Raw genomic sequence first — 25282 nt, forward strand, 5'->3', positions numbered from 1 at the left:
AAAACATTCCTTGAAGAAACACACATAAGGTCAATGTCATGGCCTGCAAATAGTCCAGATCTCAATCCAATTGAAAATCTGTGGTGGAAGTTGAAGAAAATGGTCCATAACAAGGCTCTAACCTGCAAAGATCTGCAGGTTGATCTGGCAAAAGCAATCAGAGAAAGTTGGAGCCAGATTGATGAAGAGTACTGTTTGTCACTCATTAAGTCCATGCCTCTGAGACTGTGAGCTGTTATAAAAGCCAGAGGTGGTGCAACAAAGTACTAGTGGTGTGTTGAAGTGTTCTTTTGTTGTTTGTTTTTTTCATGATTCCATAATTGTTTCCTCAGAACTGAATGATTCCATAATTTTTTCCTTCTGCTTGGTCTAAAAAAGTAACTGTTACTGACTACCACGTCTTTTTTTCTTGATTTCTTTTAGTGTTTCTTAAAGCCAGAAAGTTGCCATTTGAAATGACTTTAGTTTTGTGTCATGTCTGTGATCTGCTTTTTTTCTACAAAATTAAACAACTGAATGAACATCCTCCGAGACTGGTGATTCCATAATTTTTGCCAGGGGTTGTACATGTGCCAGGAAAGCAGGAGGATAATCTGAGGCAGCTCCTTTTGCTTTTGACCATTATTTCCTTCTTTTTCCCAGAGATTTGGAGCAATCATTTCTTGAAATGAACCAAATGAAAACCCATCATGAAAAGTATCACAAACCTGAACACCAGTGTTCTCAAAAGTCTTAATATTGATGATATCACTCATTTATGAGGCAGAGCACAATACTACAAAGAAACAGTTTATCACCGAAACTTAACTTGTACAATCTAAATGCTCTGAAAAAGGCTTTGTGCCGAAATGCATAAACATTTTCCTATTGTGATGTAAGCCAAATAAACAAGAAATGTGAGTATTTTGTTCCTCTTGACTTGGAAATTTAACATGTGCTACCTTTTTACATCTTTTGGAATATACTGTAGTGAAACTCTAATATCTAATTCTTATACCACAGATTAAGGTAGCCTGACATCAATAAAAAAAAGAAACTGCCAAAAGAAAATAAAATGTGACATAGAAATCTCTTTATTTAAAGTCAATTTGATATGAATAACAAAAACATACAGTGCCAGCAATGTACAGTATCGCAAAGAAGTATGAAAATATTTATCCATAAAGGATGGCATCTCAAAGCACAGTCTGGCTCTTTGGATACATTTAGTCCATCCAGTGTTTGGCAGAGTTTCAGCGTGATTAGTCTATCAGTGGTTTAAAAACTCTGTTTCAGAAGGGCTTTATCTACGGACTCAAAGACAATTTGTGACATAGTCTGTTTAACTTGCATTATATACTATATTATATGTACAATGTTGAAAACATTTATCATACATTTCCATATAAAGTTGTTTACTTGAGTAGCTTAGTCCAGAAACTATGACTGGTGAAAATGTCTGCACCTACTGTTATTCATTGTGCAAAAGGAACCTTGTATATTATTGCTTGTACGTGAATATATTTATGTTATTTATATATTCTTGCAGAGGCCCAAGTATTAAGTGAATTCAATAAAAGCACAATACAGTGTAAAGTGTGAACATGCATTAAAGTGCATAAAACAATGTGGTTTAATCCAGACCACACACACGTTTCACACAGCGAGCTGTTGGTTGTTCAGCTGTTGTTTGGTTACATTCATGGAGCATCACTGTCCACACACAGAGGGACAAGTGTTGAATCAATAAGTGGACATTCAATAGAACTGGAGTAGGGATCTCGAGCACGAGCCTGTTAATCAGCTGGAGATTTGAATTATAAGGTTCGGTAACCGCTGTCCTTTATCTCTGGAGCCATTTCAGTCATGTCCTTAGGGTAATGTATAATTGAGCCAATAACACCTGTGAGGAAATCAAAGAGCACAGATTAGGACGACATTCATGACAAACAAAAAAAAAAAAATGCTGTCATCCTTATGTCACCAGATGACCTGGCAATTGCAGTCATATTCAGTCGTAAAAAGTGATTCACATTGTGCATTTTATATCACTGAGTGAAGCAGGACTGTCAAAACCACATGACTGACACAGCAATTACTTGAAAAAAAAAATGACATGCTCATCCTAAGGGTATGTGGTTGAGTTTGTCTAATATTTAACTCTTGGTCAATCTTCTCCCTTGACTGTTAACTGAACGGTCTACGGTGACTGAGGTGGAAAACATAGGGATCGTTGTTTTCTTACCTCCAGGGTGCCTCAAACCTAGGCAGAGAGTGAGAAAGACAAAACACATGACTATGCTTTATATTCCCGTGAGTATGAGGCTTCATACCAAAATCATGTGACAGGCCACGTTTTAAAATAAACCAAAGTTATGCTGCACGTCATGAGGGTGAATGAGCTATTAAATGAAAGCAGATGGGGAGATTGAACTGATGATGCCGTTCGCTGACATTATGCAGCACAAGACTGTATATTTCACTCTTTTATAGAAATCATTTTGCTGCATCATGGAGGCTGCTTTCGAGTTAAGTATGCAACAGTGGTTACAGGCTGTTTCATCATCGTCACCCAAATGTAAAAAGAAAGTCTCCATTTACTCACCCGGGTTTTTGGAGATAAGGAGGCTGACTAAGATTAGTCCAGTAAATGCCAGGGCTGCCAAAACTGGGATCAGAAACTGAGGCAAAGGAGTCACTGGATCTAGGAAAACATTCCAAAAACTGTAACCCGACTGCATGTCAACAAAACTGGGAACTTCTGGGAAATCTATGGATACTGTATGCGGAGGTGGACTGTAGCCACCACAAACTCATGTTTTACCCCAATATAACCCTTGTATTTTCTAGCACCCCTTGTGTCATATGACTCAGTCAAATGCCATCAGCTGCCTCTACACTCGACAGCCACCAGCAGTATTCAGGCTTTTCTTCCCTGATTTTCAACCCCAGAAACAGTGAAAACTACTAGACAAGTACAGTTATGGACCCAGAAATGGTGCTATCTAATAGTGTGATTAATTCTATCCGTTCTCTTTAACATTACAATGAAAATAACAGTGAATAAATAACATAGAATGGGTCCTGCCTTGCAATAAAGCACCCGATCATTCACATCACAGGCAGAGAACTAAGTGAGAGCATCAAATAAGACCTGAAATCAAAATGCACTTAGGGACGAAATTGCTGTATATTAATTTATTTTAAGTATTATAATTGCTATAATTAATCATTTTGCACCATAATGCTTGCTCCAATATAATGTATAGTTAAAAAAGGTAAAGTTAATATCAAGCCATTTGATTGTGATGCTGGAGTCCACAGCACAATACTGTAGTATGAAGCACTACTTTGTGGGTAACATGCCCTCATTAGGTTTCACACTCTCAGTTTAATGGCCGTTAAAATATGAAAAAATTTCCCTGTCATGGGATGAATAAAGGAATATCTTATCTTTCAAGTCAGAGAGAACATATACCTGACTGCTCCTCAGAGAGCCTCAGTTCTCTTATCAGCTTGATGCATCCCTCCTGAAGGTGGATCCTCTCCGTCTTGGTGCGCTCCACTTCCTGGTCCCACAACACTTTGAGGGCCACTGCTTGCGGCACGTGGGCTGTCCACACGTCAGTGTGGTCCAGAGTCAGATAGACCTTCCCATCACAGAACACGCGGTCAGTCCAGTGCAGCTGAGACCCCTCCAGTATGCATTCACGTGAGCGAAGGACAGTGTGGTTTCCTAGGGAGTAATATAAAAAGGATATTAACAGACCGTGAGTTGATGTTTTGGTTATGTCCATTTTCATGGTGATTATGTTTATTACTGGTACATGATGATTTGCTTACTCCACTCTGACGTCTGGTTGACAGACTGGAGGGCTGGAAGGAGTGAATCAGCTGACATGGTTTGAATAATGCTGTCAACCTCTTGGCTTGGGCCAGTAAGAGAGACTCCATTGAGAAGGACCTGCTCCACCACCCGCTGAGCACCCACCACTCCCCACTGCTGGATCTGAACGATGATGGTATCTAATGGGAGACAACCAAAACACAAATCCCTCCTGTAGCAATGTGTTCAGGTTATATGACAGATCCTCCATAAAATGAAATTTAACATGCAGAAAATACTCAAATCCTTCAGTAACAGCAGCAACACCTACTAATTTAATATTTTACTTTGCAAAAAATAAATATAACTAAAACCATTAGTATGAGCACTTATTCTGATCATCATTTTCAGTGTGCTAAATTATTAGTGCTTTTACATAATGTGAATGTTGTAATGTTGGTAGAAATGCATTGTGCATAGTGATTTTTAATCTGTGACATAACTAGCTGATGCATTTTTAGTGGAATAAAAAGCAGTCTACACTGCGCCACCAGCTTTCTAAGGCCCGGATGTGCAATCTAATGCAATCCAACACAAGAGACCTACAACTTTTTTTTTTTTTTTTTAAGTAATTAGTTTTTGTTGGCACGATCACAAACAAGCTCATTTAACTTCAGGAGGCGTTTCCTTGTACATAATAAGATTGGCTGATAAACTAAACTCTCAGTGTAATTCAGTCTAATACAACATTCACTCACACTCTTAAATAAAACTAATGACAGTGTAGGCAAACACTGAACTCTAAATGTCACATAAATGATTTACAGGGCTGTTTGTTTAACATTCTGCAGGTGTTTAATGTGTTTGAGAGTCAGTTGTGTCTGTGAAAACTACAGATAAAAGTACTTAAATATGTATGAATCTCCTCTTGGCGTCAACTGAACGATAGAGTGAATGAAGAGCAGCCATTAGTCTACAGATAGTACAGATTACTATATGCTTACAAAGGCTACCGTGCATTGAACAGTTTTGTCGTTGATGAAACAGTCCGGGTAGTTATAAGAAATGCAACACTTCTTACCTACTGGAAGAGGGAAGCCCACTGACAAGTCGCAAAACATTAGCACAAGAAAACCAAGAAAATGCATTTTCGGCGTTGCTTGGTTTCCGCTTTAAATCCAGTAGTTGTTGAACCGTCAAGGAAGGACACAACTCTCCAGAGGCATAAATAGCAAGGATTGTTTTAAGCCATTTAAACGCATCCAGTGCAGTGACATTACATCCCAGACAGGAGCCAAAGAAACACTGACAGGTCGGTTCATTTCAGTTTCGCATTTACGATTTTTTTTTTCACATAAAAAGACATAAAAGGACGCCTCTGATAGGCTGGTCTTACTGCCGCTGGGCTGGGAGGTCCTCACAGATCCTGTCTATCAAGGTCCCGACCCGGGAGGAGTGTTGGAGGGCTGAGCTAGCTAGCTCACCCCGACCTCAACAGGTGCTAACAGTTAGCTCAATCAGCTCACAGAGCGTGGTCCCCGTGGCAACGACCGAGCGCACAATCACCATAGAAACAGGACCGAACCCCAAGTTTTAGTGGCATTAAACCACTTTATGTTCAGATGTTTAGGAGGTTATTTACATCCTTTACTTCAGTGAAATAAAAAGAGAAAACAAATGAATGAGTTTGGAGCACACCTAGGACATGCCAGTTGGTATGAAGGATTTTTTAAGGTTTCTATTTTCTTACTGTTATTTGTGTTGTTGGTATTAATCATGGGAGAGGTACTCTCAGCCTTTACCTAAGTAAGAGTAGTAATAACGAAATGTGAAAATACATGATTACAAGTAGACCTGCGTTCAAAATGTTACTTAAAATACACAAGTGTTGTCTGACACTGACATGCAGAAAATAGAAATAACTCAAAACTGCATGAACGGGTAAACAGTTTTCTAACGTTGTATTGGATTTAGATTGAGCTCATTTTAACTCAGTAAAAGTACTAATACCACACTGTAAATACTCTCTGTCCTGTATTATTAAATGTTACTTATGCCAAAGCGTGTAAGTATAATCAGTTAGGTGTATTTAAAGTGATGAAAGTAAAGTTGTAAAAATGTGAAAAATGGTCCCTGTTACTGATTATTATACTCATGCATCAGTGTAAAAGCAGGATTTTGCTGTTGTAGTTAGTTGAAGTGGAGATAATTTTGAACTGTTTTCTATACAACAGCAACTGGTCTCATGATTATTTTCATTTTGATTAATCTGCAGATTATTTTCTCCATTAATTGATTGCTTGATTTTACTATCAAAATAGTTGCCAGTTAATTTTTGGTCAATGGACTATTATTCTAGCTTGGGGGTAATCGAATTTAGACTATAACAAAGCATCATATTTTATAAGCTCTTATTATGTTCATTTATGCAACAATATTCATTTATAAAGTTACTCCATTCATCCATCTATCCATTATCTTCCACTTATCCAGGGTCAGGTTGTGGTGGCAACAGGTCAAGCAGACATCCAGACATCCCTCTCACGAGCAACACTTTCCAGCTCCTTCTGGGGAATCCAGAGGCGTTCCCAGGCCAGATGGGATATGTAATCCCTCCACTGAGTTCTGTGTCTGCTAGTAACTCTACTAATAACAGAGTCTACTAGTAACTATAGTCTACTTCACAGTTTACAGTTTTACTTTACTTGAGTACTTCCATTTTGGTACTTGTAGACTTGTACTCCAACACATGAGCAAAGCGAAACACAGCATGGTATTTCAGTTTAATTTTTGATAAATAGGGGTTTGTCACTCTTTATGCAAGCTTCAGTGTGACAGTGAAATAGTGCTCTGATTTTAAAGCCTGGCTTGTTTTTGTCTGGTTGTCAGTTTGTCTGTGTCGACCAGTTTAAACATGCCAAACTGTGGCCCCTGAGCCTGTATTTAGTTAATGTCTCTCTCAGATCACTCACTGTGCCCAGATATTATCCCACTGTTTACTGTCTATTCAGAGTTAAATAGCAGTGAAATTTACTTTAAGTGTTTGTAGTAGTTATCTGATGGTGAATGCACCTTCCTGCCTGTAATTTGTTCTATCTAGTTTAGATGAGAGCAGTGCTGTTTTAGGGTTTGGACGTCTCTCCATCTTCATCATGCTGATGACCATCTCAACAGGACACCGGTCAGACACCATCGGACCACCAAGGTTCACTGCTCTCTGCCTCGCCAATGTTTCTGTGACATGCAGCTTCCACAAATATTTAACCGGATGCCTAGTTAAGCACGTTCCTCCACATTGTCAGTTATTGCTCATTTCAGAAAGTCAGATTTTCTCTCTTATCATTATCCTTGCTCATACAGTTTGGTGTTTCTATCAGTCTGATAGTGAGGAACACTTTGTTCTTCATCTCTGTCTCCCAGTCTGCTTATCTACAAATATTAGGTCATATATGTATAAGTTTTGTGTCCCTATCTGATTCTTCACATAAAAAGTTTATGTTATCACAAACAAATGACATAGGAGCCTACTAATGATTAGATTTCTCAAGCAGTATCTTCTGAATGGCTGTGTATTTTGCACATTTAAAATGTTAAATGTTGAACTGTGTTGTAACTAAAGAATGAATATTTAGGCACTGATGTCAACAGCAGCCCTTTGTGCCTCAAACTTTTGCAGGCGTATTCTTAAAATGGAAGTTATGCAGAGCAGATGGGAAGTGATTGTATAAACAATCTGCTGTGAGAGACCAGAGGACTCCACGGAGGGAGGGGGCTTCCGGATTACTTAAAATACACGTGTGCACTTTGCTCTGACTAGCTTGTGATCCTACTCACTCCCTTCTTCGGTTCGTTTTCTTCTTTTAGGTCTCTTGTATGTATAAGTATCTTCCTTATGTAGCTCTTATATTTATAATCAGCTATGACAAGGCATAAACCTGCATTGGGGATTAAACAGGGTAGTTGGTATTGGACACAGTAAATGGTCTGTACCAATCAAATAAAAGCAAATGACTGAGTTTGGGGCCCATCTAGGACATGCCAGTGGGTATGAAGGATTTTTAAATTTTGTATTTTCTGTTCTTATTGTTATTCTTGTTGGTATTAATCATGGAAGAAGTACACACAGCCTTTATCTATGTAAAAGTGGTATTTAACAGTGTAAAAATACATGATTTCAAGTAAACCTGCGTTTAGAATTTTAATCAAAATGCACAAGTTGCTCAAATACTCAATGAACTGCTTTATACTGGATGTACATATGCGCACTGTAAATACTACTTTAATCAATAAGAATGCAACAAATTCATTTGTTTATTACATGTTTTTTGTATGTAAAAGCTCATCTTCAGAATCAGAATCAGAATTCCTTTAATAATCCCCAGGGGGAAATTGCTTTTTGTTACACACAGCTCCAAAAGAATAAGAATAAACTTCAAACACAAAAGTAATAATAATAATGATACAAATAATACCACTACTAAACTTATTAAATGAAAACAAAAATACACTTTATATACATGTATATGTATACATCAAGGAAAATTTCTATAGGAAGTACAGTACCTTAGCAAAGGTACGTACTTATTTTGCACCTCTGCTAGTCTTATGTTATTGTTGAAGTGTTTACAGTAGTATATAATAGCATTTATATTACAATCACAGTGTTACTGTGCACACTGTTCGCTCTCAGCAGGGTTCAGTGTGGGGAAGTAGCGCCCCCTTGTGTCTGACTGCCGTGTGAGCCTCCTCCGGATTGGCTGAGCGGTTGTCAGGACTGTTTACAGGAAACATGGCTTCCCGGTCTGTTGGAGAGCTTCAGGAGATGGAAGGTGAGTAAATATGTGAAGGTACAGCCGTGCCATGGTTGTATTAGCTGGGTGAGCCGGGATCCATGTGGAGAAACGTGTTAATTTTTATATGAGCACATCCTGCGGTTTGTTTTTCTTGTTACTAACCAGACCTTCATCCTTGGCTTGCTAGCTAACATGCTAACAACAACCCTCGTTAGCTAACGTTGTTCAGTCAACGTCAACTCACGCTGTCTTGCTAATCGACGTTTTTCTGTCTGTGTTGTCTGGTCTAATGGGCTGACATTCGATTTTTTGTTTCACAGAGCTGGTCCGACCATATAACATGTTTCCAGTGTTAGCTACTATACATATCTACTGTGGTTCAACCAGCTAGCGAATATGGTTAGCTATATTTAGCCTGTATGTTAATGAGTGAAAGCTAACTTTAGCGAGCTGTGTCCAATTTGGTCAGATTGGAAACACAACTGGAATCACATCCACTGCAATTAAAATCGATTGAATCTAGTGATAGGTGTAATACCTTTTTTTTTTTTTTTTTTTACAATTTTCGCGTGTTGCAGGGTGCAGAAACATGATCTAGTTTAAAGCCTTGATTTTTCCAGACACAGGCTGGATGCTCTACATGACTTCACCCTCAGCGAGCAAGGTGGAGTTGGGCCTAGTCTTTGCATCAAATTACATGTGCATCAGCCAAATGTGTCACTGATGCATAAGGGGACAACAGCTCTGCAGCTGTATGGTGACAGTAAGCTCTTTTCTTGCCTATGTCTGCTGATTGTAGTGGATCGAAGGGGTGAGTCTGAGGAGTCTGGTGATGATGAGACCAGGAGGAGGAGTATCAATGGCGATGTGGACCCTAATCAGCCCACCACCACAAGTAAGCCATCACATATCCAGCACTGCCACATAGAAATGGTCACAAATCAGGCGACGTGAGCTGTGATGTAATTTCAACACCAATAATTATGTATGACACAGCGATTGGTCTACCAACATGACAGCATTACCTAACTCCTTTGTCTATATCACGTTCATTCATACCTTACCTTGATGCAGTGGCCAAATTGGTATATCTGATTTGTTCTTGCTCCCATTAAAGGTAAAGAAGAGTCCCCTGTTGACATGGACACCATAACCTTGGACCCAGAAGAAGAGGTCAGAAGAAGAAACATGACTGCTGTTGCAGCTTTTATGCTTTTTGTGAAATATTCTTCATCTCTAAATTTTAGAGATTTTATTCGTGAGGTTGGGAGTGGCAACAAAGTAGTTCAGTTGTAATGCAGTTTTATCTTATCTTTTGATGTCTGCTAAGTCCATGTCTGGACTGGGCACTTGTGTGTACATGACACAATAAACCCTAATAAGTGCTTCTTTCACTTATAGACACTATGTCATCCTAAGCTGTCTGTTTTCTTTCTAGGATGTTGATCTTGTTCATTGTCGTATTGGAAAGATTGAGGGATTGGAGGTGCTACAGAAGGCTAAAGTAAGTAACGTCAATAGTAGTAGTGCCAGTGTCTGTGAGTGATGAAGTAATGGTAGCAGCACGGTGTGCAGAGTCTTATTCCTCAATTTTTCCTTACTAGACAGAATTTGTGTATTTCTCTGTTAATTATATCCGATAAAAGAAGGGTTCAGAATCTATAATAAATTCTAGCTACTGAATGTATTTGTTAATTGTTGTTGTTTCATCTCTCTCTTAAAACAGACACTCTCCTTACGTCAGAATCTCATTAAAAAGATAGAAAACCTCGACAGTTTGAGCTCACTGCGGGAACTAGATCTCTATGACAATCAGATCCGCAAACTGGAAAACCTGCATCACCTCACAGAGTTGGAGTAAGTCAGAAGAAAACAGAAGGCTTTGTCTTTATTGCTTCAGCATATTAGAGATTCCATCCAAAGACAGCAAATGTCAAGTTATTTATGATTTCCACACACCAGTATCAAGTCATTGTTGGGGTGTAGAAGTTTTCATGTGACTGACATTATAGAATAAAGAACATCCATCTCAGTTGATTCCAATAAGCTTTTTTTTGTTTGTTTGTTTTTTCCACTGATCCACAGGCAGCTCGACGTGTCCTTCAATATCCTGAGGAAGGTGGAGGGTTTGGAGAAGTTGACTCGGATGAAGAAACTTTTTCTGCTTCACAACAAAATTAGTTGCATTTCCAACCTGGAGCACTTCATGAACCTGGACATGCTGGAGCTGGGCTCCAATCGCATCCGGGTATGACATAAACAGTCTCTTGGGCAATGAGAAGTTTAAAACGTGCCAAATCTACACTTTCCCTACAAAAACATGTTTTTTCAAAAATATTGGGAGGAGATTAGTGAAATAATTCTGAAATCATTTTGCTGTGCTTATTCGTGTCTCTTTCATTTTCTTGTGTTCACAGGTCATAGACAACCTGGACACACTTGCATCTTTGCAAAGTTTGTTTCTTGGCACCAATAAAATAACTAAGCTTCAGAATCTGGACGGTTTACACAACCTGACGGTTTTAAGCATTCAGGTATTCTCTCACAAATTCTCTTTAGCACTTGTCTGACTGGTTCACAAGAATGAACTTTAAGTGTGCATATCGAAACATTGGTTGATAATTGTGTGTACATCTATTTGCAGAGTAACCGGATTACTAAAATTGAGGGTTTACAGAACCTTGTCAGCCTGAGAGAGCTCTATCTGAGCCACAATGGCATTGAGGTCATTGAGGGCCTGGAAAACAATGTGAGTTATGGAAGTTCCACAGCCTGTTTCTGAACGGACTGAATGCCAAACTGTCCATCATGTATTTTGCTTACTGTGCAAACATGTACAACAAAGTTCTGTATGTTTGTTCTGACAGTCAAACACTGTTTTTGTTTTCCCTCACAGAAAAAGCTTACAACCCTGGACATTGCAGCCAATCGAATAAAGAAAATTGAAAACATCAGCCATTTGACAGACCTGCAGGAGTTCTGGGTAGGTATACTTTGTCAAGTTAAACAACAATGTAATATCATGGTCTTTTGTCATATGTTTTATCGTGCAACATTGTTACAAGGAACATGACGCCCTACTAACAGGCCTTTCACAGCTGACACTTAGAATAGCAGGAAAAGCGCAGGTGTAACTATTAATATTAACATCTCCGTTCCCTTGAAAGTCACACTCAGCCATGCCAACGCGCCAGCATTCACAGCTGTTTTGGCAAACACTATCTGCCAATTTTCTGCCTTTTTGAAAGCTTCGAGGCTGCTAACGTGGGCATGCATCTTCAGCAATTTCAGATTACAGCCACTGAGAGAGCTTTTAATACTTGCCATCAGTGCTTCAGTTTTACCACAAGACCCTTAGAGGCACAGATCGTAGTGACAGTTGAAAAATGGCACACCGAAAGTGAAACAAAATACACTTTGAAATCCAGAACATTTTGTTTTACTTTTGGTTTCCTTTTAATTTCTGAACATTCTTGACCTTTTCAAAACTTTGCATTTATAAGCATTATATAAACATTTGATGGTTTAAAACACACTATTATGCAGTATTACAGCAGCTGTGAGGACATTTCAAATGTTTATTAATGTACAGTAGCCTGGGAGCCAGACGAATCTATAAGCTCATGTTTTATTTGCTCTAGCAGATGCGTCTGGCCATCCTCCTGTTGAATCAAATTTTCAGACGACCTGGCCCTGGTCGGGCCAATCACAACAGTTTATCAAGTACGGGGTGGGTTTGATAGGAAGACTGGCAGTGAGGCATTTTGGTAAATAACCAAGATGGCTGCTGCTGATGTGGCCGCTCTGTTGAATCTGTTATCCTGAGCAACTGGACTTGTCTAAAAGAAGAACAACTGCACTTACAGTTTTTGTTGATAACAAAGATTTGTTTGCTGTACTTCTGGCAGGATTTGGTTAAGTCTTGGTCACATTTCACTGCTCTGATTGGTTGTGTGTTTCTTTGCCCATTGCTCCATGGAAATCAAAAACAGAAATCTGTTCTTATCACAGCACATTTGCGAGTTACACTGGCAATGCCTGGCTAAATGTACAATATTTTTACAATTATTTCTTCAGTGTATTACTGCATCATTGTTCATTATTTGTTAATACACCAGCGTCCGGTTATTATTATTACTAATTACATAATAATTATTATTATTATGTTTATATGTTGCTAATAAATTCTAATTAGGGGGGCTTAAAGTAATGTGTCACCGTTCAAATTATTTATAATTTTGATTATGTTTCATTTTCATCAGTGAAGTAACTGCCAAAACTCGTGGTGCAATATTGAAATTGAACACGATGAAATCTCAACGATTGATATTGATCATGATGTTTTTTTTTAAAAGAACTTAGTGCGGATGAGTGCAGATGTCCGCCAACCTAACCTCAACCTATAACCACTACAAACTTTTTTTATTACAGCCCTTGGGGAGTTTGTAATTGGAGATTCAAGCTGTGCACACTGCGTCTTAAACTTGCACAATCAGATGATGCCCTCATCAGTTACATGTTTGAAGTGTTTCCACAGACGTATCTGACCTCAGTTGAACAAGTCGGCACACATATTCAACACTAATCGTTGACCATTTGTGCTGTAATGGTCTCCACATCCTCCAAACTGTATGTTTAGTGCTTGAAGTATGTCGTCTCTTTGTCACCGTTGTCTTTTAATCTCTCCCCAGATGAACGATAATCAGATAGACAACTGGTCAGATCTTGATGAGTTGAAGAATGCCAAGTCTCTGGAGACGGTCTATCTTGAAAGAAACCCTCTACAGAAGGACCCACAGTACCGGCGAAAGATCATGCTGGCGCTGCCCAGTGTACGCCAGATCGACGCTACCTTCATCCGCTTCTAAACTGCAGTGTACAGTCCACCTGCCAACTTCAGTGTTCGCCCTCACCACCCTGCCTGCCCCACCCACAAAACAAACTCCATTTTGAAACACACTGGCCTCACTGAATCATATAGTCACTCCATACACAAATATGCATTCCAACATTAAGCTCACCCATGGCTCACTCAACATACATGTATGCATGTATGCACTCATTCACACTGCGATCTATGCTATTGTGTGGAAGCTTATTTATTTATTAAGCTGGATATGAACTGTGAAGGTGGTTTCAAAAGGCACCCTATGCCCATTTCCTCATTTTTTTCCCTCAGCACTTAGATTTATTTTATTGTTTAGCATGTGGGATACACTATGGAGACATCATGCAGCACCCATCAGGAAAAGGAGAAATCGGTCTCATTTATCAAATTGTTAAAGTTGCACTGCACATGTATGTATGTCGAGGAAAGGTCGACGTTCTTACTATTTTAGGGATTTTGTTGTGGGTTTACTCCCTGTGGTTGGACAAGATGAGACTGTTCTCATGAGTAAAAGAGCAACTAAACATCAACATTATAGTCCATAATAAGATATAACTTACATATTTTAATCTTAGACTTCTGCTCATCTTCTCATTCGGTTCTAACACGCTTCAAAACTGTCCTGAAAGAGGCACCGAACTTTACAGAAACATCTCAAATTAAGACAAATATGCTGTAGTGACACCATTCAGATTTAAACCAGTTCGGTGAAGTTGTACCTACTTTAATTTGTCTTTATACGAACAACAGCAGAAACTGATGAATAATTTTAATAAAGTGGTTTCATTACCGACAAAGGGCAAATTTTGATGTCCGGCAGCCTTGTCTATTCCTTCTATTAAGTCCAGATATTTTACAGCTCATAGGCCCATTTTCTGATTGATGAGACTGACCTCAGCAGTAAAATAAAGCTCATGACAATGCTAAATCATTCCATGTGTCCATATTAATAGTTTTATAATCAGTGGTACATCTTCTCCCCCTTTTTTTAACCTTGATCTTGCCCCTGATGACAGCCTTGGTTCTGTTTTCATTCAGTTTAGTAACATGTAGATGGTTTCTGAAGTTAATTTTCTTCCTAATGGCAGGACTGGTCTAAGTGTTGTTAACAAATGTAAGATAAATTACCTAATGCTCAGACAATTTTTTTAAACATATTTTGAGGTTTAGAATTTTCAGAGGTGTAATGACACCACGGTGGCACATTCTGCAATATTCTCATTTGGCCTTCAGGATTACTTGAAATATTGGTGTATATCTGAGATGACCTATTCTCACTGTCCCCTGTATATAAGGCTCGAGTGCACTTGATTTTCTCCCTGTTAGAATTAAAAAGTGATGCAGCTTTTATATGAGACTAATTTCCCATCTCAGGGCTAAAAGGTCACGTGTGGACACAATTCAGACACGTCAGATTTAACGCATCGCTGTGTTTACATGGAAAATGCTAAACTAAGTGCTTTCTGTGCAATAGATATAAGATTTTGACCATTGTTGTCTAATTCCTTTCATCTGGGTTTATAGAGGCCCTTCAAATTGTTAAAGTGGCCTGAGTTAATATTGACCATAACTCAACCGTAGAACATTTATGAGCCCACATCAGACTATCAGCAGAACTGAAGGACATTGTGCGTTACTGATATGAATGTGATGTTATTTTATATTCAGCTTTAACTATGATTTCTTTACATTGGCCAGTGGGATTGGAAGTGTCACTTGGTGTATTTGTAAATATGGTTTGGACATATGATGTAGAAAGTCAGTGCCATCACCACCTTCCCTTTGTAAGTGAAATCCTTTTTTGTTCTTGTTTTATGCCAGGCAGCACAACAGAACTGTGTGAGATACCTTGATTAAGATGACCTTGATTGGCCACTGAAGGAGCAGTTATTCTAATTGCTGGTCGGTTGTTGCTAGAACTGATTCTTCCGGTTTTGGACATGGTTGACGCTGTTTTCAAACTGAATGTATTATGCAAATAACAATAAAATTACACTACTAAAAGAGCAAGTCTATGTAGTTTTAATTTATCAGGTGTGATAATTGTCATGACTATTAAAGTACAAGTTGAAACTGAATAGTTACTTCATGTAAATATCCTTTAAGACTTTACGTAACCTTTTACTTAAACTTTATTTACAACAACTGATTCAAAAGTAACAGAAAACAGACGTAATTAAAGGTCAAATTTATTATTTCATGTGTTTGATTAAGGTAGCTGTCCGTGTAGATTTGTGTGTGAAATTTACTTATAATGATCAGCAACTGAATCATACAGGAATTCATTTCTTCCCAGTAATAAAAAGCTAAAACATCAAGTACATCAATCTGCACATAACACCCATTTCATACATATTAAACACTGCATATGAAAAAGCTGAAATTCTGAATCTGCATCACAAAGAAACTCAAGCATATGCCTAAGTACTCTTCTACATTTTTTACAATACTTCTATTACCGGATACATTTGATGTAAAATGATCCTTATTTGATTTTATTACCACTGCAGCATTTTTGGTGATTACAGCAAACATGTTAAATTGTACACCACCCAGAACAGAGAGGACCAAAAGAAAAAAGTTCTGCTCCTGGAGATGCAACACAGTTTAAAACATTTGTGATGTGTCTGCACAGTTAAATATGAATATCAATAAATACAATAAAAAATTAATAATGTGAGTCTCGATTAAATTTAAAGTATTTGAAAACTGAAGGTAACTCAATGGAACTGCATTAAAAAAAAACTATAACGTACCCTCATTTTTTGAAGGGGTTGTGACTGCAAGTATCACGCCGTTTCCGTTTACTGTACTACATTACCCACAATGCAACATAGTCCTCTGGTGACGCATGGGGCTCGCGCCGCGCCAGGCAGGGGAAAAGGACGGCGTAGCGCATGCGCCACATTTATGTTGTTGTTTGTGGCGGTAAGATGGCGGCGCTCGGAGACACCTCAGCTCCGGGGGCGAACGGGTTAATACAACAATTCACAGCAATAACAGGTAAAAATAACCTTTTAAATCACGTTTGATCTATTAAATGGGTTTGGGTTAACCAACAGCAATACCCCCCTTGTGTAATAAACCACGAAATTAGTGCGCAGGTAAGAAAACGGACGTTAAGTGCTGCTCTGGCCCCTGCGCTGTCAGTGCTTTGCAGAGGGAAAAAGCACAGCCAGTTATCTGATAAACTCAAGCGAAAGACTCAGAAAAAGGCCCACAAAGCCACTAGCTTTTAATATAATCTTCCACGGCCACTTATAGATGTTTTATTTTCTCTATGGTGCCTATTATAAACAGTATCTCGGCAGCCCCGGGCTGGTTCCTGCTCCTCTTCGCTCTGCATGTTGTTTGATATTGTGGAATGGACGTCGGCTGTGCAACATTTCCCTTCTTCATCACCAGCCAGGCTTCATGTCGTGTTACTGTCATCTTCACCAGGACTGTGGTGTTAACCACACCGATGAGCACGCCGTCTGTCCCCCAGTGGTAGCTCTGAGGTCCTCGATAGTTTAAAAACGTGCTTTGACATGGTGGCCAGTGTTTTAGTTTTTAAGTTATTTAACGGAGAAAAGAGGAGACTCAGTTCTCGGGGGCTGCTGCTAGACTTGGAAAGTGAAACGGACATGCGCAGTAGGCTACACACGGAAAGACTGGCCAAACGGCGCTACACACTTAAAAAAGACTGAAGTTAATCCTCAGATCATCTGTTTTCTCACATGCTAAATATTTCCACAGCTTTGTGCACTGTGGTCGTTCATCATCTTTAGATATTTATGAACAGTTCTGGTGTTTCTGCTCGTTTTAGCCGAACAACTATTAGCCTGTACCAGCTACATTATTACCGTTTCCCAAAGCGTACCGTAGCTTGATTAGCAGCCTGGATGCTTTTCTTCCTCCATTAAACTTTTGGGCTGTTGTTTGACTTTCATTCATTTCAGTTCAGTCTTGCAGTCAACTTACATAGACGTTTTAGAGATATAGTAATCCATACTAATGATTGAGCAAATCACATTTTTGCTTTTCATACCTTTACATTTTAAATCTCCACAAATTGAGGATATAATTTAGGCAAAAACAACACTGAAGACGATGTTCATATTGCCTTGGTATTTGACAAGCCTGTTGTAATTGTGTGCAAGCATGATTTGTGACAAAATAGTGAAATGAATGAAAACTGGTGGTCCTTTTTAAAGTCAGAAAATGGTCGTCAGTATGTAAACATGATACGTAGGAAATAGGTTAAAACATGTATAAATTAGTATGGATTGATAGATTAATCTGCCACAGAAGAGCTCAAACATCATATTGCACTATGCTCCTGATGTTGAATGTGTAGTATACCAGCCAGTCTTACCATTTTGCACATGGGCTATAGATAGACAGATAGACAGATAGATAGATAGATAGATAGATAGATAGATAGATAGATAGATAGATAGATAGATAGACATACTGTATTTATGGTCTTTTAGAAACGGTGTCCCTATAACGTAGTTTGCTGCCCAGAGAGCACTGACAAGTTAATTTTCCAACTGTTTAGTGTCCTCAGTCGTACATGTTTGTGGCTCTTTAATAACCAAATCACTGCATCCCTATCAAACATGTTTGTTTATATTAAAAACAAATATTGGCCAATATATCATAGGACTTACATTATCAAATATTGACCTAAGAATCCAGTATTGGTCAAGCAAAGGGTTCTCTTCAAGGCAAGTAATTAAACAAAAAAAAGACGAGATGCTTTGAAAACATAACGTCATGTGTCCATAATGTGTACTAAACAAGCTCTAACATGCAGAAATCAGTGTAGTCCTTAAAAGCTGGTCATTACAATATAAATCACAGGATCTGTGAACATCAAACTCTATTATGTTACTGATGATATATAGCTTTCCATCACAGATAATATTTTCCATGTATAGTATAGAGTTTTTACACACACGTGCTTAACAGTTTTGTCCGTATGTCTTTGTCCAAAACTCTTTTAGGGGCCACAGAGAGTGTGGGAAAGCATATGTTGGAAGCATGCAACAACAACCTGGAGATGGCAGTGACCATGTTTCTGGATGGAGGCGGGATAGCAGAGGAGCCCAGCACAAGCTCCAGTTCAGCAGCTTCAAGCAGCAGAGCTCCTCCTTCAGAGTAAGCTGATAATGTTTCTTCCTAAACGTTTGTCAGACAAAAGTTAAACAAAGTCCGTAGACTTTCTCTTAAAGATTCACTCTTGGATTTCTTTGTAGAGCTCCTATATTGCTCTCCTGGTTTAGTGTTGTTGAGGTTTGGTATTGAAGGTACTGCAACAGAATCACAGTGTATCTTAATAACTTGATTGATTGTAGATGTTTTGCTCCAGAGTGCTTTGCTTCTTAGAATTATATTATATATGTTGCCTTGTGTCTCAGTGAAGTACGAGCACCCATTCCCCAGAAGCAAGACATATTGGTGGAACCAGAACCATTGTTTGGAGGTATTGAACTGCTTATTTTCTTATTTGACCTCCTGCAAACAAATCGTAAACTAAATTGTTGTTACTGGCTGTGTTGTTTCAGTAATCACTTGAATTTGTCTGTTATACATGCAGTGCCAAAGCGAAGAAGACCTGCTCGATCAATATTCGATGGTTTCCGAGACTTCCAAACAGAAACGAGTGAGTAAATTCAAGCTTTCAAAGCGTAAAGAATCTGGTCAGCAACAAATGTGGTGTAGCTTAATGCTGCTTAATTACAGCCAACAAGACAGTCGGCCACTTTTCTCTCTGTCTCAACCTTTTTCACTGTAATTTCTTATAACTATGAATGTTTTCTTTTCTTAGTTCGCCAGGAACAAGAGCTGCGTAACGGTGCAACAGTGGATAAGAAACTGAGCACCCTGGCAGACCTTTTCCGTCCCCCCATTGAGCTCATGCACAAAGGCAGCTTTGAGACGGTGAGAAGTCACTCAGTGGACATTTTACACCACACGTCTTTATTCCATTTATGTGAACTTTCAGTGAAATTTCAGAGCGTGACTGTGTAGATCACAGGTGGGAAACCAGGTGTTCTGTGTATGGAAGCACAGGAGTCTGCAGGTTGTCATTTTTGATGATGCGTTTTCCCTCTCTGGTTGAACCTGCACAGCCGCCATAACGTGTGAACACATATCATGCAGATGGTTATTATTGTTCTCTATAAGGAGACATGTTTGTCTTCCATCAAGCTTTAGCTTAACCACATTCTGTTTGCCATGTTCGTCTTCATCCAGACAATTTAACAGCCTCATAATTCAGCAATTGACTAAATTGCTTCTTTTTTCCCGTGCTTACAGGCAAAAGACTGTGGACAACTGGAGAACAAGTGGCTAATGATCAACATTCAAAACGTTCAGGACTTTGCCTGCCAATGCCTGAACAGGGATGTTTGGAGTAACGATGCAGTGAAAACCATCATTAGAGAGCACTTCATTTTCTGGCAGGTATGCAGTTTCTAATCCCAGAGTCACACATGGTCTGTGATGCTGTCATGTTCTTGAAAACTTTGTGTTGAATCTTTGCAAAGATCCCACTGCTGAACTGATATGACAGGGAGGTCAAGTTGAACTTTATTTCGTCTGTTGGCAAAAACAGAAACCAGTAGAGGAACAGAGGTGAAACATAAAGTAGTGCATAATGGTGCATAGCAGTCCCCTTACTGGGTGAAGTGGAAAAGTTGGCATGTTCATAAAAAGAAGAGAACCTTCATTTTCTTGTAGTCATGCACTCAGCACATGAAATCCAGCTTTGTCCTGAGGTCCAAGCCTGGTAACGCTAATATTCACATACACATCCCCCCAAGTCAAGTAAATCTGTTGTGAGGTTCATGTCTGGATTGTATTGTGTGTTTTCTTTTATTGCAGGTATATCATGATAGTGAAGAGGGACAAAGATACATTCAGTTCTATAAGCTGAACAAGTTTCCCTATATTTCCATTCTCGATCCCCGCACAGGTGAGTGTCTTAGTGGCAGCGTATCCACAGTTCTGTTGCTTGATCTTCGATGACACCATATATCAGTAGATTTTCTGGATGGAGTTATTTGCGACAGGACAGCATATCCCTCCTGCATGCTTACCATTTAGAGGACAAGACAACAGCAGCAGGAATGCAGAAGTAATTTAAAGCAACACCATCCTTGTGTAATGGTGTGTGACTGAGATCCCTGTATGGCTATGTGATGGGGTCAATACAGGCCATAGATTTTTACTAAATGAAAGATGAATAAATGTGAACTGCATTGTCATCCGTGTAACCATGTAAACCGTATAGAAATCATGTCAGTGAGCAGATGTCTCATCCCAGCTGTTTCCATCTTCAGAGTAGTTCTAAATCAATGCACCGGAGCACATCTGCTTTTGCTGTCTTCTGTATAATTGATTTTGTCTTTGACCTGTGCTGTTTAGGTCAAAAAATGGTGGAGTGGAACCAGCTGGATGTGGCATCGTTCCTGGAGCAGGCGACCGGCTTCCTGGCAGAGCACGGGCAGCTCGATGGGCCATCCTGCCACGCACCCCCTGCCAAAAGAGCTCGCTCTGTGGGTCTCTCATCTCCTGTGTCACCTCTAATACTCTTTCTTTTTCTGCTCTAATAAAAGCTCTCCTCTCTCGCTGGGACTATGTTAGAATTTCTTCACTCACAATTCAGAATTGGTTAATAGTAGAGCAGTTATCTGTTTTTTGGTTGTGTTAGGTCGTGGTGCAACTTAAAAGCTGCATTACAAGTAAAAGACGGTACTATCTGTGTTAAATGAAAACTGAATGCTATTTTAAGCATACATTTTGTTGGTATCACAAAGCCACGGCTAGAATATTAAGTATTACCACATTTCCATGCTGTTTTTCCCTGCTCTTTGACTTGTTTTCTACAGCTGCGCTCTGTTTTCTGTTCTAGGAGAGTCTGATTGATGCCAGTGAAGACAGTCAGCTGGAGGCCGCCATCCGAGCCTCCCTCCAGGAGACCCACTACGAGTCCTCAAACGTCCCCGAAGCCCCTGATTCTCCCCGATCAGAAGATGAATCAGATGCAGAACCTTTCTCTGACAGCGAGGGTCCCATCTCGGTCGATGGCTCAGACAGCGAAATGCCACTAACCCATGAAGACAAAAGTTCTACTAGCAAACACACCCCGATGCCTCCGGCCTCCGTGGCCCAGCAACGCCTACACCCCGATAGTTCCACTTCTTCCCACAGAAAGTCTCCATACAAAGAAAACAACCACAGTCACAAGAAAGAGGAGAGCAAAAAGAACCACCTGGAGCCCTCGGCTGCTGGTTCTCGTCATCCTCAGCCTGAAGCAGATTCTGGAGGGAACCACTGTACCCCAGCAGCGGAGAGTGCTGGACCTTCCAAGACCCGCACCCCCCACACCTGTGAAGAGGACTGTCCTGATGATAATGGTACATCAACACATATTTCTAGACCTGAAACAGTTATAGTGAGGGTTATGGTATGAGTGTGTTCGAGAGGGCTTGTCTTTGAGTTTGTCCTCAGCCTGCAGGTAGACAGACCCCTCTCAAAATGTTTGTTAGCCATCAGTTAGCTGTCACCTAGTGTTTACCGACCAAAAGGGTGACAAAATTATAAGGTAAAGCACAGTTACTTTGCTTAACGTATTGGATAGAACAACTGCATCATTTCTGAAAGATATTTAACACCATGTTTTGTTTTTTTTCATTTAGGTCCCAAAGCCAGGTTGATGCTCCGTTACCCAGATGGACAGAGAGAGCAAATTTCCTTGTCTTCTAAAGCTAAACTTTTGGTGAGAAAACAACATTATAACTCTGTTTTAAAGGAATAGCTCAACCTTTTGGGAAATACGTGTCTTTGCTTTGTAGCATAGAGTCAGATGAGATGATCAATGCGACTTCATGTCTGTTCACGAAGAATGGAGCCAGGAGGCGCTTAGCTTAGCTTAGTTTAGCATAGCATAGCATAGCATAGCATAAGAACTGGAAGCAAACGACTAACTGGGAAGTTACTGCTTCTTGTCATGAAATAGACCCGTCCAAAACAAATTTTTACACTTCAGTGTTTATACAGATTAAATAAACAAGATGTAGCATGCTAATTTGTACTTTAGAGCTTTACTTTAGAGGTGCTGGTAGATGTTGAACTACTTTACGTAGAATAAATGTGAGCATTTCCTCTTTATGTCCAGTCAGCAGTGAATAATATCACATTAATGTTGATTGATACTTACAATGTCTCACCTCTCACTTCCAAGGCACTGGTAAGACACGTCCAGTCCAAGGGTTACCCTAATGAACGCTTCGAACTCGTCACCAACTTTCCCAGAAGGAAGCTCGCCCACTTGGACTATGACATCACGCTGCAAGAGGCGGGCCTTTGTCCACAGGAGACTGTATTTGTGCAGGAGAGGAACTAGCCTTGTCAGACACACTCACTTTTGCTTGTCTGTATCTCTCTGATAGACCTCACCCTTTCACCAATGATCTGGGACGATGTTACCGGCCTTGATCCCATAACCTTCTGTTCTACTGGAATTAGGCCCCGTTTTTGCCAAGACAACTCTTAGTGGATGGACTACTTTCCCCGCCACTCAACTAGTCTGAATACTGACGTCTCTACTGACAGCCTAATCCCTTTTTAGTGCTCCACAATTGGCCAGTAAGGTGTTACAAATGCCAGCACTCTTTGATTTTTTTTTAATGTGATTTATTTGTTTCTGATGCACATCAGGTACATCAGGATAGATAATATAAAATATAGCTCCTATTCAAATAAAAATAAAAACTGAATAATTGTTGATGAGGCACCAGGGACTTGTACAAAAGACTTTTACCTTCCACAAAGGACATTAAATGTCAGAGTTTATTTTCTAGCTCCTCTTGTTATTTTCTGTACCTTGGAACAGGTAAAAGGAGGCCTATTCTTTATTTTTGACCCAAATTTGGTCTCTCACACTGTGTAATTATTTGGAAAGCAGGGGCACTAAGAGAAAAGGTCCAAAAATCAGAAAGTCAAGAAAGTGTGTCGGACATCTATGACACGCTTGTGTAGATCTGAGAAGATTTGGATTGATCTGCACATTTTTACTCAAGTTTCTATCAGCTAATTAGAGACTCGTAGATTGTTTTTGGTGTTCAACTTTTGATACAGAAGGGAATGAATGAAGGGTGGTACATCTCATCAGTCGGACCTACACTGTACAGAGATGGCTTAGAGAGACTGATATTTAGCTGTAGTCATTGTTTCCTTTCTTTTTTATATGCTGCCAAGAAAAATATGCTGATGTTGAAATATAACCACCAAAACCAAGGGAGATTGTGCTTGATCTTTTGTTTTTTGTTTTTTTAATGAACAGGTTTGTTCTTTAAATGATCTTCACCGCCGTGATGTGATGAGACAAATATCACAGGGTGCGACCTAAACTAATATCCAAACAAATACAGAAAAACTGTTAGAAACATAGAAAAGCAGCAGCTCCTGAGAATCAACTGCAGCAATTAAGAAAGCACATACACAGGAGGCAACACAAGTGTGCATTTAGACCTACATCTGTGTAGCCGGGATCTGGAGTGATGAGGGCTGGAGCACATGGTTGTACTTGGAGCGTTTTAATAAGATACCACAAAGGATTTCATAAGATGACATATGGACAGTTGGTGGCAGTAATGTGCCTTTTAAATAGCAACAGTTCATCACTGAATAAAGTGAAAAAGAGCACTAACCAGTGTTAATTCTGAAGCTTTAAATGAATGAATGACAAACATTCACAAGAAAACTTCACAATGTACCCTTTAAGTTGTTGCAGTTGGTTCTGGGGGTGGTAACTGTTTTCTTTTTCTATTAAACTTTTCTATACATCTTTTTTTTTTTTTACCAAGCTCTCCAGCTCACTGTTATCAGAATAAGCCACGTGGTAAATAGCCAGCTTGAATCACATGATATTCAAATACATCTTTGATTACAGAGATTCACAGGTGTTTTAAAGGATTTATTTAAATGCTGTGATTTGGATATGTCTATATTTTGCCAAAACGTTTTCATCATGTGAATAAGCATGACTATAAGCAAGGGTGTAACTACTGATGGCAATATCAATAACTGAATTACTTGATAAATACGCAATTGTAATGAATACATGATTGAATTTTACACCTGTGACCAATTTTTATTGGTAATGTGGATAAACCGTTCTTAATTTGGAGTTAGAAATAGGGTCATAATTTCTCCCTCTCGTCTCACTGGACAGGTGGAACAGGAATTGGTGTCTCTTGAAGATCTACAATGAGAAAAATAAGATGTGGCCAGTGCTATGATATTTAGAAACCGTGGATCACATTTAAAAAGATGTAATTATGTAATTGGGTCGTATCTTTAAAAAAATGTTTATATTCCCCTTTGAGGCCCCAACTGATAGTAACAGTGCCTGTACGGGGCAACGGTCAGTGCTGAAAGAAACGGACTTGCAGCTGCACAAACAGATGAGGACAGTGACTCTGCTCCCCTGTCCTCGCTGTGTGGGTACTACAGTACATGAAGGGCATTCCTTCACAACCTGTCTTCTGGTGTCATGGACAAGAGGAGGGTTGTAGTTGTAGTAATAGAGCTTTGTTTCCCCCCTCGACTTCAAATCACAATGTTGTATTTGCCCTGGATCAGCTGCCTGAGATACAGAGCTACAGGCCAGACAACTCTGGTGAAGAAGATGATAGAGATCTGTAGGTGTTCTTTGCACTGTAGCATCTGGTATTTTCAAATTGTCATCTTTAGCTCACTGAGCTATCTACATCACTTTGCTGTGGAGTTTGTTTCCAAGTT

The 25282-nt window shown here is 39.4% G+C and overlaps 4 protein-coding genes across 4 annotated transcripts in view; 2 read left to right on the forward strand and 2 right to left on the reverse strand.

The window, feature by feature from the left end:
- LOC139214322 (bcl-2-related ovarian killer protein homolog B-like) overlaps positions 1 to 25282 on the reverse strand; it is a 130010-nt gene that overhangs the window by 23980 nt on the left and 80748 nt on the right. The window lies entirely within an intron of this gene.
- LOC139214485 (uncharacterized) lies at positions 1051 to 5295 on the reverse strand. The gene is made up of 6 exons (XM_070845353.1): positions 4887 to 5295; positions 3823 to 4005; positions 3458 to 3715; positions 2585 to 2683; positions 2225 to 2242; positions 1051 to 1882 (listed from the first exon to the last, which is right to left on the reverse strand). The coding sequence occupies exons 1-6, from the start codon at positions 4951 to 4953 to the stop codon at positions 1797 to 1799; spliced, it is 711 nt and encodes a 236-aa protein (XP_070701454.1). The 5' UTR covers positions 4954 to 5295; the 3' UTR covers positions 1051 to 1796.
- Positions 8564 to 15488, forward strand: ppp1r7 (protein phosphatase 1, regulatory (inhibitor) subunit 7). The gene is made up of 10 exons (XM_070845638.1): positions 8564 to 8634; positions 9398 to 9493; positions 9716 to 9771; positions 10037 to 10102; positions 10325 to 10455; positions 10684 to 10846; positions 11016 to 11132; positions 11243 to 11347; positions 11495 to 11581; positions 13290 to 15488. The coding sequence occupies exons 1-10, from the start codon at positions 8595 to 8597 to the stop codon at positions 13464 to 13466; spliced, it is 1038 nt and encodes a 345-aa protein (XP_070701739.1). The 5' UTR covers positions 8564 to 8594; the 3' UTR covers positions 13467 to 15488.
- ubxn7 (UBX domain protein 7) lies at positions 16384 to 24432 on the forward strand. Its single transcript, XM_070845727.1, has 11 exons — positions 16384 to 16489; positions 18478 to 18631; positions 18892 to 18956; positions 19071 to 19136; positions 19302 to 19414; positions 19793 to 19939; positions 20360 to 20450; positions 20903 to 21033; positions 21390 to 21894; positions 22177 to 22256; positions 22722 to 24432. The coding sequence occupies exons 1-11, from the start codon at positions 16384 to 16386 to the stop codon at positions 22881 to 22883; spliced, it is 1620 nt and encodes a 539-aa protein (XP_070701828.1). The 3' UTR covers positions 22884 to 24432.

The sequence above is a fragment of the Pempheris klunzingeri genome, chromosome 15, assembly GCF_042242105.1.
Source record: "Pempheris klunzingeri isolate RE-2024b chromosome 15, fPemKlu1.hap1, whole genome shotgun sequence".
Lineage (NCBI taxonomy): Eukaryota > Metazoa > Chordata > Actinopteri > Acropomatiformes > Pempheridae > Pempheris > Pempheris klunzingeri.

What these genes read in the sequence shown, in the direction of transcription:
- LOC139214485 (XM_070845353.1), bottom strand. Translation starts at nt 4,953, where the DNA reads ATGCATTTTCTTGGTTTTCTTGTGCTAATGTTTTGCGACTTGTCAGTG. An exon ending in GGGCTTCCCTCTTCCAGTAG is followed by an intron (nt 4,006 to 4,886) that starts GTAAGAAGTGTT and finishes GTCTCCCATTAG; the next exon opens with ATACCATCATCGTTCAGATC. An exon ending in CAACCAGACGTCAGAGTGGA is followed by an intron (nt 3,716 to 3,822) that starts GTAAGCAAATCA and finishes ATTACTCCCTAG; the next exon opens with GAAACCACACTGTCCTTCGC.
- ppp1r7 (XM_070845638.1), top strand. Translation starts at nt 8,595, where the DNA reads ATGGCTTCCCGGTCTGTTGGAGAGCTTCAGGAGATGGAAG. An exon ending in AGGTGCTACAGAAGGCTAAA is followed by an intron (nt 10,103 to 10,324) that starts GTAAGTAACGTC and finishes CTCTTAAAACAG; the next exon opens with ACACTCTCCTTACGTCAGAA. An exon ending in CATCACCTCACAGAGTTGGA is followed by an intron (nt 10,456 to 10,683) that starts GTAAGTCAGAAG and finishes ACTGATCCACAG; the next exon opens with GCAGCTCGACGTGTCCTTCA.
- ubxn7 (XM_070845727.1), top strand. Translation starts at nt 16,384, where the DNA reads ATGCGCCACATTTATGTTGTTGTTTGTGGCGGTAAGATGGCGGCGCTC. An exon ending in ACAAAGGCAGCTTTGAGACG is followed by an intron (nt 19,415 to 19,792) that starts GTGAGAAGTCAC and finishes CCGTGCTTACAG; the next exon opens with GCAAAAGACTGTGGACAACT. An exon ending in CTGCCAAAAGAGCTCGCTCT is followed by an intron (nt 21,034 to 21,389) that starts GTGGGTCTCTCA and finishes TTTCTGTTCTAG; the next exon opens with GAGAGTCTGATTGATGCCAG.